Source organism: Etheostoma spectabile, chromosome 12 (assembly GCF_008692095.1).
Source record: "Etheostoma spectabile isolate EspeVRDwgs_2016 chromosome 12, UIUC_Espe_1.0, whole genome shotgun sequence".
In the NCBI taxonomy this organism is placed as follows: domain Eukaryota; kingdom Metazoa; phylum Chordata; class Actinopteri; order Perciformes; family Percidae; genus Etheostoma; species Etheostoma spectabile.
In genome coordinates, this window is record NC_045744.1 from 16,410,149 (window position 1) to 16,424,356 (window position 14,208).

Sequence of the window (14,208 nt, forward strand, 5' to 3'; positions counted from 1 at the left end):
CGACCAGTGTTTAAAATTCCAACACAAAGAAAGAGGAAGGTGACGGACGTCTGGCCAAAAAGAGTGACATCCGATGGAATTCCGACGGTACATGAGCAATCTCAGAAGTGCAACATTGTGGATATAGACTACTATTTGGGTGAACTCACAACCACAGATATTTTCTTTTTTACCCAAACATTTAATATGCTGGTGTTCATAGGTGGAAACAGATGCGCTTCAACTGGACCTTGAGTTTCAGTTAGACACTGCTTTAGAAAAACAACTGAAATGTGTTTGTTTTCCAAAAACAAGTTCAAGAGATTTTTTTGGTGTGAAACCTGTTAGCTTCATGTCTGCAGTTTTATCAGTTTATTAGATTAAAAAACAAAACACGATCAAGACATATGATGATTATTTTTCTTCTCTTGACGAGAGAGAGAGAGCGAGAGAGAGATAATTGTTTTGCTTGTAAGATTACAGATTACTTAAACAATTAATATACCGACAGATGTTGATTGCAGACCAGATGACAGTAAAGTTTGAACAGTAACCTCATAAAAAATAAATCATAAATAATATTAATATACTATTAATTAAAAAAAATAAGCTTTGCTCAGTGTGTAATGCTGTTGATTAACAGCAATAAAATTTTGGTTTTAAATCCACTAACTTGGCTATTTTAAACTGCTCATCCGTTTGAGTGTGAATAGTTGTGGTTGTGTATACATGTTTGCCCTGTTAATATTATGTTATAATATGGCTGCAGTCCAGGGTGTACCCATCGCCCAGTGTCTGCTGGTATTTGAAGTCGCACTCAGGGAGCTCAGGTACAGCACTTGATTTTAAGCGCAGGTACATGCCACAGTACATTACTTGGTAATGCATTTTTCTGAAAATAACTTATTCCCCAGGTGTAGTTTGGGAGCAGCAAATGTTTTCTGCTGTACCAGATCTATAATTCAGAGACGAGCACATGGCCACGCTAACCCGGTTTAATGAAGCGGCGAATCTGAGTATGACTCGTGTTATTGGATCGCTTTTTGCCTTTTTCGCTCTGAGGCAGAGATGCCGAGTTTTTTCTTCCATCAGAACCTGAACATTTCGCATACACACCACATAGACCCAGATGCATGCACACATAGCCACAAAGACTTCAAAACCTTTTATCTCAGACAGTTAGAATAGAATAGAGGGTTTGGGTTGTGAGACATCGGAATGTTTGTGATGATTTTGAGGTTACTGACGGCAATGAACTATATACAAAAGTCAGGCGGTCGCAAGCAACATAAGTTGTCGTAAACTGGCTGTAAGATGACTAACCACTGTGCAATATCTGTTATTAATTGGAAGCAGCAAAATATACATTGTTTACATGAATAGGCTTCAAATGATTCCTTCAGGAACACCATGTCAGGATGTAGTGTAGTCTCACATTTGCGATGAAGCTGCAGTGCATTATATTTGATCTGTTTCAGCTCCACAACACTTACCTTCATTAACAGTTCTTACCATCATCACAGTATTATATCACATCCCTGGTCCAAACAGCAAAACAAAAATGAAAGGTTTTCTGCCCTTCTTGATGGAAAAGCAAGTTTAGGGTAAAAGGCTGTCCGCAATAACTAGATCAACCATGACGATCAAACTAAAGCTATAAAACCATTGCACTGTTGAGGGGAATGCAGCCTTGGGACTTGTAAAAGGAAATGAATTCTTAACAGATCTCCTGCCAAAACGCTACAAATGAGATGAATCCTCATTTTTCACTCTGGTGGTAAACAACAGCCAGGCAGTCAGTTTGTCCGCGAGTAATTGGCTTTTATTATGTTGCCTCTTTCTCAAGCAAGAAACCCATTACCTACGTCTTTATAAAAATCTGAGGTGTCACTAATCAATAGGAGCAGTGAGGTACCGCAGCTTTGTTGAAGTGAAGTTTGGTTTCTTTGTTCGGATTTGGGAGGAACGGAGCTCACGGTTCATTAAAGAGTCATCAGTTAAAAGGACAGGACAGCTCGCCCTCTGCTCGGCGGATTCAGATTCTCCTCAAGTTTGCGCTCTGCTTGAATCTCCTCTTTCATCCCTTTCCACTTGGTATGAAAAGCTTTGATTTGACTTTAGGATAAGAACCTGAAAAGGTCATTCTGCAGTTTGTCTCTTCATCCTTTTCCCTTTTAAGACAGTATTTGGCTGTTGACGTGTCTCCAAAGCTGTCTTGTTTATTACTCCTTTCTCTACTCTGCTCTCTCTGTCACCCTTTCCTATATTTTCATTTTCATATTCTTATTCTTGTTTTTTGTCTGTCCCTCTTTGGACTTTCATTAGTTTGAATTCATTTATACAGCATGTTATTTGCTCATTTGAAGATTTCACAATCACTTCTGATAAATGTTTCTTGCATTGCCTCCTGACCAGCCTCTCTGTCTTTTCAGACATTATTTAGCTGTAATCACTCATTTTAGCTAATCATTCCTTTCTGTCTTTAGTTTCTTCAATCTTTGTAAAGATTGATTGCTTTGAAAGAAGTAACTGAAAAAACAAAACAAATAAAAGGGCATAATTGTCCCTGTTGCGGGCATGAAGACTGATACAAGAAAACATCACAGACACTCACAGAAGAACTAAAATACCCATTTTATATCTTATTGTCATATGTAAGCCATGAGGGAAATGAGAGCCTTGCCAGAGTTGGCAGGTGGAAAATCACTCCACTTATTTCTCCTGTTGTATTACTAACTGTACCAGTGTAACAGCAGGGCATTCTTTAACACACACACACAAAACAAATATATATATACTGTTTCTTTGGGAGGGATGCTCTTACAATATTGATGATGCCTTGCTCGTGGATATCACTTTGGACAAAGGTGTCTGCCAAATGAATGTAATGTTATGCATCCTGGTGGCCTAGCATTTAAGATGAATATCATATCCTGGTTAAATAAACACTTTAGATAGATAGATAGATAGATAGATATTGATCCCAATAAAATGGGAAATTAGTGTTACAGTAGCAAAATCAGTCACACAGCACAGAATATAAATGAAATACTAGGATAAAATATGCATGCATACAATATACAGTACATGAAATAATAATAATAATAGGATAAAATACAAGATCAAATATTTGAATATATTGTTGGGAATACAAAAATGTGCAACTGCTTAACTAGCATGATATATATGTAGATAAACCTATTGTGCAAGTTGCACTTAGTGCAATACTGTGATGTCTTAGAGTCTTATCTAGCACCCAGTGATGAAGTGTTCAACAGTTTTATTGCCTGTGGTAAGAAGGATTTCCTGTAGCGGTCCGTGCGACACCGAGGCTGTTGGAGCCTCTTTGAGAAGCTGCTCCTCTGTTGGACCAGTGTGGGGTGGAGAGGGTGGTCGGGGTTATCCATGATAGATAACAGTTTGTTCAGCGACCTCCTCTCCACCACAGCTTCAAATGTTCCCTGTTTGCAGCCAATCACGGATCCCGCCTTACTGATCAGTTTGTTCAGTCTGTTTGTGTCGCTGGCTCCGATGCTGCTGCCCCAGCAGATGGCGGAGGAGAACAGAGCGCTGGCCACAACAGACTGGTAGAACATCTTCAACATTCAGCTGATAACAGACTGTTAGGACATCTCCAACATTCACTGTTAGGACATCTCCAACATTCAGCTGGTAACAACAGACTGGATGGACGTCTCCAACATTCAGCTGGTAACAACAGACTGGATGGACGTCTCCAACATTCAGCTGGTAACAACCGACTGGTAGGACATCTCCAACATTCAGCTGGAAACAACAGACTGGTAGGACGTCTCCAACATTCAGCTGGAAACAACAGACTGGTAGGATGTCTCCAACAGTCAGCTGGTAACAACAGACTTGTAGGACGTCTCCAACATTCAGCTGGTAACAGACTGGTAGGACGTCTCCAGCATTCAGCTGGTAACAACAGACTGGTACGACAGCTCCAACATTCTGCTGCACACGTTGAAGAATCTCAGCTTCCTCAGGAAATAGAGTCTGCTCATCCCTTCTTGTAAACAGCAGTGCTGTTGGTTTTCCAATTCAGCCTGCTGTGGATGTTGACACCCAGGATGCAAAGGGGCTGCAGAGACGGTCCCTTCCTCCTGAAGTCAATCACCATCTCTTTGCTCTTATTCCTCTTCCACGTTCAGCAGCAGGCGGTTCTTACCAGACCACTCCATAAAGTCCTCCATTAGCACCCTGTACTTTCCCTCCTGTCCATCCCTTATACACCCAACAACTGCAGAGTCATCAGAAGACTTCTGTAGGTGATATGACTCTGAGTTGTACTGTAAGTCTGTGGTGTATAAGGTGAACAGAAAAGGAGACAGAACTGAAGAGATAGGCTGCAAGGGCTTGAAATGGTATAAAAAGGACTGGGACAGCACTTCGCAGCATATGTTACCTTGACCGCGCCAAAACATGTTATGTACAATTGTGGGTTTGAGACTTCTTATTTTACTTGTTTACTTTATTTACAGCCAAAGTAATTAAGGAGTCGGTCCTGGGCTCTTCCTTTACAGAGTGGACAAGAGGCATTTGTCAAATCAATTTACTCGTTTTGGTCAAAACAGCATCACCAAGCAAACATTTAAAGGAATGGTTGATTAATAAATTAGATTTGTAATATAGCCTATGCCTATATTCACACTCAGATTTCATGTGTGTTTTTTATGTTTCTTTCTTAAGTCCTTTTTAATGTAGTGTTTCTGTGTAAATCAATGCATTACAGTTCACCCTAAATGCCAGGCTGAACACACCTGGCATATCAGGTTGTTTTACCATTCCGGGCTTTCCCTGGTAAACCTGCGTTTAATGTAAGAACGCTATAAACGGTGGATTATTCCTTCAGTCAAAGTCTGTAGAAATGCGGACCAACAGTGTGCATAAAGGGCTCAAAAAGTCTTTGAAAGAATTGTCATGCACTTAACAATTTAGCAGGAACGCGCTCAAAGTCTGTGATTCTGTGAGTTTGGACATTGGGATTGGCCTATGTTTTGTGTCTGTATCTAGCAAAATGCCAAAAAAGTCAAGCCTAAGATATGTTTAAGGGAATTTATGTTGTAACAGACCATAAGCTGATCCGTGGTCCATAAGGATCAACACTCAGGATTCACTGTTACTTAAAGTAGGCTGATATATCTCTTTGGAGGGTTGCCGTGAAAGTTACAGGCAACACAATTTTCTGTTTACGTGAACAGAGCATGTTAAAATCGGTTTATAGTGACAGTCATGGCTAATGGAGGAGTAGAAGAACTCGAAAAGCCAGGCAACAAAGCTCCGTCGTACCAGCTGCATTGGTAGTTGAGTTACCCAAGAATAGGAGGCTTTGTACTGGGGACACGGCACCGCAAGCTGCTGGGCATTTTGGTGGACATTACAGTTAAGTTTAAGGGACAAAAAGTGAACTTTAGCAGGCGACAACATTTTATTTACTCTATTGAATTAGAGGAAAAATAGTGGTCTGGATTACACTCCCAAGGAACACGCATTTCAGGAATGAAATTTTTTTGTTTTCCCCGGCTTGACAGTGCTGTGTTCTATGTAATAAATGGAAAACATTTAAAAAATATATTGTCCCCCCTTTTTTGTGCTGATCCAAAAATGTATCCACACGTAACTCAAAACCATGATCCAATCCAAACCGTAAGTTTTTTTGATCAGTCGCACCCCTAATAAATAGTTTTTCAACCAGTGAGCATAGTCAGGTCTATTTTTCAACTGTAAAGTGCCCCTTTTCCTGTCTTTAAAAACCAACTTTAAGGAATCCTTTTAAGAAGAAGTCTGTTCATCATGAGAACATTGTTATTGTATTAAGTGGTCGGAAACTAGTAGAAATAATTTTCAAAAGACACATTGTTTTTAGTATTAGCTCCCACAATCGGGTGGCACCAAATACACTACTCCTTTACAAAGCAAATTAACACTGTATTGTTGTCTGGTATATTCCGAATTAGAAGAAAAGGTCCTTTACCATATAACCAACATGGAAAAACATTCAAATTAATGTTGAAACCATTTAGTCTCAGTAGAAAAGGAGCATCACAAATGCAAGATGAGATGCACCCTGCAATTTAAACTCTGTAATTGTTATGAAAGATATACAGTAGCTTATTTAATAATTGAAATTTGCTGCATATTGTATTTAGATTAGAAAAAAATTAATTTAATTTTGGGCCTAAGTGCAGTGTTCTAACAACGCATTTCCATATGAACTGCTTTGTTTGAAAAAGATGGTTTGGCAGACCTTCTCCTTGTCAGGTCCAATTACCGATGATGCAGTTTAACAACTAACATTGGTTGTGACAGTATCAGAGATTCTTCTAACCTCATATATTATATTAATTATGGAGCTTGTTTCAGTCATCACGCTACTAATGATCCTCTTATTGCATTGCTTGTCAGCTGCAGTGCTGTTTCAGGGATCTCATGTAGAAAAGAAAACTTGACCATTGAAAGTTTTCAAAGGCTAACCATTCTAAAGAAGAAGTGTCTTCTTAAAAATTGTCTTCTACAGAATTTGGGATTTGTTCATAGGTAAGAACAGAACCCATGCGCACTCAGGAACACACTTACATTTAAATACTGAAGTGTTTGCTAAAAAATGATTTGTCATTGCATTTACCTATGCTAAATATGACCAGCTGGCACTCACATTGAATTTACTAGGACAATGGGATCGATTATAAGAACCCGGGTGTGAACAAATCTGTGGTTTAAGAATACGTCATGAATCTGACGTAGACTTTTCTTCTTTCTCAAGAACAAATTTAAGAAAAAACCTCAGAAGATATAGTGAATGAGGCCCATTGTTCTTAAAATGTGAAAATAAAATCCTTCAAAATGTCAGATAAATTGCCATTTAGGCTGACCCCTTGATTCCCTACTGGGAGGCTTAAGCTGCACTGTAAACAAAGATGTATAATTAACAACATGCTTCATATTAAACACACTGTAATCTGGATCAAACCTACGCTGTGCCAACTAGAGCAGATTGGCAGGAAAAGAAGCAGGGGGGTGCCTTGTTTTTTTGCTTTACAGCCAATTGTGCATTTGCCGTATTTCACCATCTTTAGAGGCAGTCCAGACCGTAAAGTCAATTGGCCAGTGTGGTGGACTTTTGGAGGAGTTTTAACAGCATCAGGGGGCCAGTAGAAATTGAGTCCAGCGGTGTCTTGTAGTTGTTTTCTGTTGCCTTTAATGGGACCATAACACCGCTGCAGTAATCTCCCCATCTCTTTCTTCTCTGCCCACAGGCAAACAGACGTGCCCTCCAGAGAAATTTGACTGTGGGGGATCCACCAACAAGTGTGTCTCGTTGTCATGGAGATGTGATGGGGAGAAGGATTGCGAGAACGGGGCTGACGAGGAGAATTGTGCGTCTGGTGAGTTTGTTACAGTCGGCTGTCAGTTGGAAAAAACCTCAAAGAAACATATCCACCTTTGTTTCTGCTGGTTTGACTTACATTCTCCGCTGCAAACTGCATTTCAAGAGGGTACTTTCGTTCAAAAAGGGTCAACGGCAGATCCGCATAAGTGATTGACTTGACAAGGTTTACAGTCAGTAGACTTAGTAGATGTCAGAGGCCTCCTTTTTTTCTAAACTCACTTATCACCCAGAGGCTTTAGACATTAAAGCACAGTAGGGAACAAGCCAGCTGCACTCGACAACAAAGTCCTCTTTGATGTGGAAAGATTTTTGGTTTAACGTATCAGATATTTGCAGCTTTTTATTGATAGTTGGGTTTCTGAGGTTTAGGTTTCTGGCATCACATTTTGAACCTTGAGTCTTTAGCCTTTCCACTGCCCTCAGAACCATCATCCAAATGACATCACCTCCTTCTCAGCCTATCAGACAAGTCAACCGTGCGCTACCCCCAGCCCCCTGCAGGGACTATTCTTGCCCTACTTCTAAGGCGCCGTGAAGAATCGGCTTCTTCTTTTCTCTCTTTCCCTTCTTTCTTCGTGTCAAGAAAAATTGATTGAGGCAACAGAGCTGTAGGGGGTGTGGTGTTTAGACTTTGAAGATTGTGCAAAATGGCACACAGCGGCAAATGCACAGAGGGAGAAAAAAAGCCATCTCCTTGTTTTCTTATAGAAATTATGTTTTTTTTTCTTCTTCTTTTTAGGCATCTGCTTCCTGTCAGTTGTTTGTGTGTGGGTGTTGAGATTATGACTGTCTGGCGTTTAAGCAATTCACGTTTATTTGTTAGGAATACATACAAGGTTTTATTTAGAGAGGGAGCCAAATCAATTTGGCTTAATGTTAAAAAAACAAATAAAGGTTATTTTCCTCTTGAATAGATATTTATCCTCTCCTCCTTAAAGGATACGTGATACAAGGGATTTAATTTGTGGTGCAATAGAAATATTTTTTCGCCAGATCAGCCTGAAAGTGGCCTGTTAATGACTCCCCATGTCAAAGTGGCCCCACACACTCACGCCCGAGCAAGTGGTAGTGATTCCATTGACGGTGGATCTAATGCCTTCTTGGGTTGGATGGCTTTTCACTGCACTGTCCATTAAGACCCAGTCTAGCCTGTGCTAATCCTTTTTTTATGCTAATGTATGTATTGATGCAACAGTCTAAGCTTCTCAGTAGTGACAAGACGGCAGGCAGCAGGCTCCCACCCACACAGGCAAAGGCCAAAATCCCTCCGGAGGTAAACGCTGCTCAGCGCGACCAGGAGAGAGAAGATAAATGTAAATGGCCTGTATTTATGTAGCGTTTTTCTAATCTTAACGACTACTCAAAGAGCTTTTACATATAATAGTACAGGAACCATTCACACACATTCATACACTGTGCCCGAGGCTGCCTTACAAGGTGCCACCTGCTCATCAGATAAACATTCACACAGATCTACAACTCAGGGTTCAGTCTCTTGAACCCCGATTTGTCTTGCCCAAAGACACTTCGACACCAGCGCAGCACAGTGCTAGATACACATCACAAATTAGGCCTTTTAAGTGTTGCTCAGGCCAGTTTATGTGAAGACTGATTAGGGCCAATAAAAGCCTGAAAGATGATTTCATCAAGTGCAAGAAGCTTTTAACCGTTACATCACTGATTAGTTTGATCTGTCTATTATTGGAATAAAGAATAGAAAAAACATTCACAGTAAACATTCAAATCATTCAGCATAATCCATGTCTTGCAGCACTGTCAGTGGTGAGTGTATGGTTGAAAGTGGTGTAAGTGAAACAAACCCTTTTGCAAATGCAAACTTAAAAGAAGTTATAGTTCACAGAATTAGAACTGGGCAATAATGATAATTGCCTTATGTGTTAAAAGGACTGCTAGCTGTATTACTCTTATGTACCGCAGACAGAAGGCTTTAGATCTTTCACATTTACAGTCATGAAGTTCCTGTTAGGCAGAAGTGATGAAAACAATCACACCACACCAACTAAGGTGCCAGGCATGCTTTGAAAAGACTTCAGACAACATTAGTCAGACCTCTATATGACCTCTTTTTGAATTAACCTATCACTATTGACAGCTAGGGTTACACCAGCAAATACAGCTAACGTGTTTCACACTCACTCCTGCAGTTCCAGACGGTCCAGACAAAATGCAGCTCTTTCCATAGAGGTAGTGGGATTAGTCTGTGGCGGTGGGGGTGCCAAAAGCCCACACCAGCAAAAAGGTTGATACCGACTAAACTTTTGGATAAACGCGACCTAACGTCACCTGCGGTGGCCAGCGATCAGACTTGGCAGTCCGTTTTGAGGTGGTGTGAGAGTCCAGTACAGTAAACAAGAAACATCACTACCTCTATCACTAACTCAAGCAAGTTTTAAAACACTATTAAAAAATGAAACACAAGCACTGAACTGGCCAGGAGTTTGTGCAGCAACTGAATGTTTCCTGCAACAACAAAGCAGAGTCCCTCTGTCTTTTTACCTTCTCTCTTTATCCGGGAAATGAAGCTGCCTTCAAAATGTTGAGATCTTTTAAAGATTTGACAAGAAACAATAATTGTGAAATATAAAGTCTAATTGTGCTACATTGGAGGGAAAAAGAACAGAACAGGATGTCACACAAGTGGGCCATTTAAGTGACACACCCACTGCCACACAACCCTGCGACAAGTTTTTGGATTGCTTTACCTGGTCGGAATGGGTCTTTGACTGACTTATTATGGACAAGCCAATCATTATAGACAGGCATTCACAAGCACTTACACATAAATAATTTAATGAACAGTTTTTGTCGACTTGGGCCTCCTACAGTGCTGGGTGGGACTCACCTTGAAGAATTGCAGTGACTGTCACATCAAGTCATGCTCCACTTCACTGCACCTTGTGTCTCTGGTGGTCAAAAAAGGTATTAGTTGGTTGTGAAGTTGTCCAAAAGTCATGGAGCATGACACATCTTTAATTTGTTTTTACACTTTTTTTTTTAATTTGATCTTGGATAAATAAGTTGAAGATGGATTCTTTTACACTTTTCATGATCAGCAGAAATGCATCCATTTGTTTAGGTTTTGAACTCAAGTGTTACAAGTCCATTACCACGCAAGTCTTTAGTTAGTCCTCTTTTTGTTATCACCAGAAACTTGTTTGTTTCACACCAGAGTTTGAATGACAGTGCTCACACCAGCTTTTTGTCCCTGCCCTGTTTTTTTGTCATCTTTCATACTCATGCTTTGGTCAGCATGTTCAAGCTTAATCCTGCTCATAGTGAGCCAAACATTCAAACACACTTAACACTTTCACTTGTGTTTACCCAAAAATGAGCAGAGAGGCTGCACTCCCAAAACTGACTGAGCTGGAACAGTTGGCCCCAGCACGCTCTGCTATTAGTAGACATTTACAGAGTCCATAGCCCCCCGCAGACTTGGAGACTTGCAGGAGAATCCTGCTAATTGAGTCATCCACATGTTGAATAATGTATTAAGTACAATCTATCCAGATTAAGCTTTCCTTGATCAACATTACATTATGAACTGGCCTGGACCCTTAGCGGTGGAAATTATTGTGCACTCATTCTCTAGGCTTGTCTCCTGAGCTCACCTGTCCGCTAGGATCTACAACTCAGCAAAGGAGCAGCTCTGGGTTTGTGTTTTTTCACTTTTGCACTCACTGTCAGGTTGAGTTGCCTGCCTGGTGTATGCATGTAATATCTCTGTGTGGTTGTATTTTTGCATGTTTTCGTTATTCATATTCACTGCTGCTTGGATAGTATGAGGCAAACAATTACTTTCTGCATTACTCACAGCTGTCTCCCCCTCGCTGTAGTGAAACTGAACTGGCAGATATTGTGCATCCCCACCGATGAAACTTTCACACAGGAGCGTTTTACAGGACGAAAGTGCTTCCACTGACAACAAAAATCTCCCTATGTACATTCTGCTAATCGAAATCCAGAACGATGGGTGTTTTGTCTCGTCCCAGCACCCATTCCATGTCTCCCCCATTGGCCCTGTTACTGTAGATGAGAGAGTTGTCGCTTCTCTATTACAGCTGTTATCTGTAAATGTTTGTGTGGCATTGCAAAGGTCAGCTACTGAGTTATTTCCCTGATGAGGCATGGTGACCAGTCTGAACTGGCAGGCAGTGTGTGAGTGTGTGCGTTCTACCTTTCTAGGCTTGTCTTTGGTGGATGTTGCATGTTCCAGTGACCTTGCTGCAGTGGATGTGGCTGTAGTAGACCTCGGGTCTCTGGGGCTTGAACTGTCCCTTTAGTCAAATCTAAAGTGAATATCCGTGAATATCAATGAGTAATCTAATTGATTACTCTTCCCATCTTAATAACACCGTTACCTTTACTGCCGAAAAATGTGGCGCAATACTATAATTGAAGCAGTTTTTTTCATCAGACCCACTTGATCTCTGAGCCAAGAGGAAAAGACTTTTTTCTTCCTTGGTTAGTGGGCCGTGCACGAGACAAGTGCATAAATGCTGACGATTGGCGGAGGTTGAGTAAAATCTCATGGTAAGCCAATCAGAGGTAGAGTTGGGCAGGTGTTCATAAGCGCACATAGTCGGACACAACAAACAACCAAGCAAGTCAGTCAACAAGAGACAGGTATGGCGTTATGAAATCAAGGGGGGTAACTTTTTTTGCTAAAGATTCCCACCATGGTCAGAAAAACATACTCTATGACTAGAGTGGCTACTTGTCGAAGCTATCGCTGTCACTACCTCCTTCTTCCTCACTCTATCACACCACAACACAACACACACACACACACACACACACACACACACACCCACACACACCCACCACACACACACAACCAAAACACACCACACAAACACACACACACACACACACCACACACACACAGTCGTGTCTGCCTATTTTTGGGGGGACCAGTCATTGCAAATGCTTTCCCCTACCCCCTTACCCAAACCCTTTAAACCCATCAAACCTAATGCCTAACCCTCACCCTCACCTAACCCTAACCATAACCTAACTCAAACCCCTACTCCTAAAACCAAGTCTTAGTCCTCAAAAGCCCTTTAACGGTATGGGGACCAGCATTTTGGTCCTCACAAAGCACTCAGGTCCCAAAGTATACTGTTTTTAAAATTTTTTGGTTTCCCACAATGTAGCTATACCTAGACCACACACACACACACACACAACAACCCCACCCCACACACAACATACCCCAACGGCTCGACGCACACACCAGCGCAAATGTATTAACCTCAGGCCACTTACGTTATTTGCAATACATTAGCAAATTTATTTTTGCTATAGCTAAACACGCATTATGTAATTCTGCCAGTTGGGGCCCTTTGAGGGGAAATAAATATCAAGTTCCAAAACATCTATGTTTGTTATTTGTATTGATCCACTAGACATAATATCCTACGTACATGGCATTTGATTGGAGGATAGTCTCACTTTGACCCACAGCACATTAAAAGAGTTTAGATTTGTGTAACATTTTTCTTTTAAAATGTATTGTATAATGTCCATTTCTTTATAATAGTCAGATTTATCATAATAATTAACAGGCACAGGTATTGTTGTTTCCGTTAAAGAGGGGTAGAGGTGGGGGTCATATTTGATCATTAAAAATGTACTTGAAAGTAACGCATTAGTTACTTTCTGAAGTAACTATTTATTTTTAGAATTTGGTAAAAAGAATCTATTTAGTACGTTTTTGGAAATAACTCGAAACTGTAACTAATTCTTTTTAAAGGTACTTGCCCACACTGTCTAGAATGTCCGTCTGTTGAATATCTATGAGAGAGCTAAGAGGATGTTAAGCTGCCCCAGACAGTGACTGAAATGCTCAGAGGTATTATCATGGCAGATAAAGATCAAGTCTGTTTTTTGCAGCTTACACCACAAACATGGATGTCTTTCGTTCTTCTCCCTCCTCCTACACTAAATACATATACATATCATATTCACCACACACACCACACACACACCACACACCCCAACACACACACCACACACACCACACACACACACACACACCACACACACACACACACACACACACAGTCGTGTCTGCCTATCTTTGTGGGGACCAGTCATTGACATAATGCTTCCCTAGCCCCTTACCCTAACCTTAACCATCAACCTAAATGCCTAACCCTCACCTCACCCTAAACCCTAACCATAACCTAACTCTAACCCTACTCTAAACCAAGTCTTAGTCCTCAAAAAGCCTTTAACGGTATGGGGACCAGCATTTTGGTCCTCACAAGCACTCAGGTCCCATAAGTATACTGTTTTACAATTTTTGGTTCCCACAATGTAGCTATACCTAGACCACCACACACACACCAAAACCCACACACACACCACACAGACATACACAACGGCTCGACGCACACACCAGCGCAAATGTATTAACCTCAGGCCACTTACGTTATTTGCAATACATTAGCAAATTTATTTTTGCTATAGTGCTAAACACGCATTATGTAATTCTGCCCAGTTGTGGCCTGTTGAGGGGAAATAAATATCAAAGGTTCCAAAACATCTATGTTGTTATTTGTATTGATCCACTAGACATAATATCTACGTACATGGCATTTGATTGGAGGCTAGTCTCACTTTGACCCACAGCAACATTAAAAGAGTTTAGATTTGTGTACATTTTCTTTTAAAAATGTATTGTATTAAGTGTCCATTTCTTTATAATAGTCAGATTTATCATAAATAATTAAACAGGCACAGGTATTTTGTGTTCCGTTAAAGAGGGGTAGAGGTGGGGTCATATTTGATCA

At 40.7% G+C, this 14,208-nt stretch overlaps 1 protein-coding gene across 4 annotated transcripts in view; it reads left to right on the forward strand.

The window, feature by feature from the left end:
* The window catches only part of LOC116698950 (low-density lipoprotein receptor-related protein 8), a 75,489-nt gene that overhangs the window by 29,126 nt on the left and 32,155 nt on the right, over positions 1 to 14,208 (forward strand). For all 4 annotated transcript variants that reach the window (XM_032531227.1, XM_032531229.1, XM_032531228.1 and 1 more), the window contains exon 4: positions 7,260 to 7,388. In XM_032531227.1, the coding sequence (XP_032387118.1) occupies positions 7,260 to 7,388 (129 nt within the window). The remainder of the gene's footprint in view (positions 1 to 7,259; positions 7,389 to 14,208) is intronic.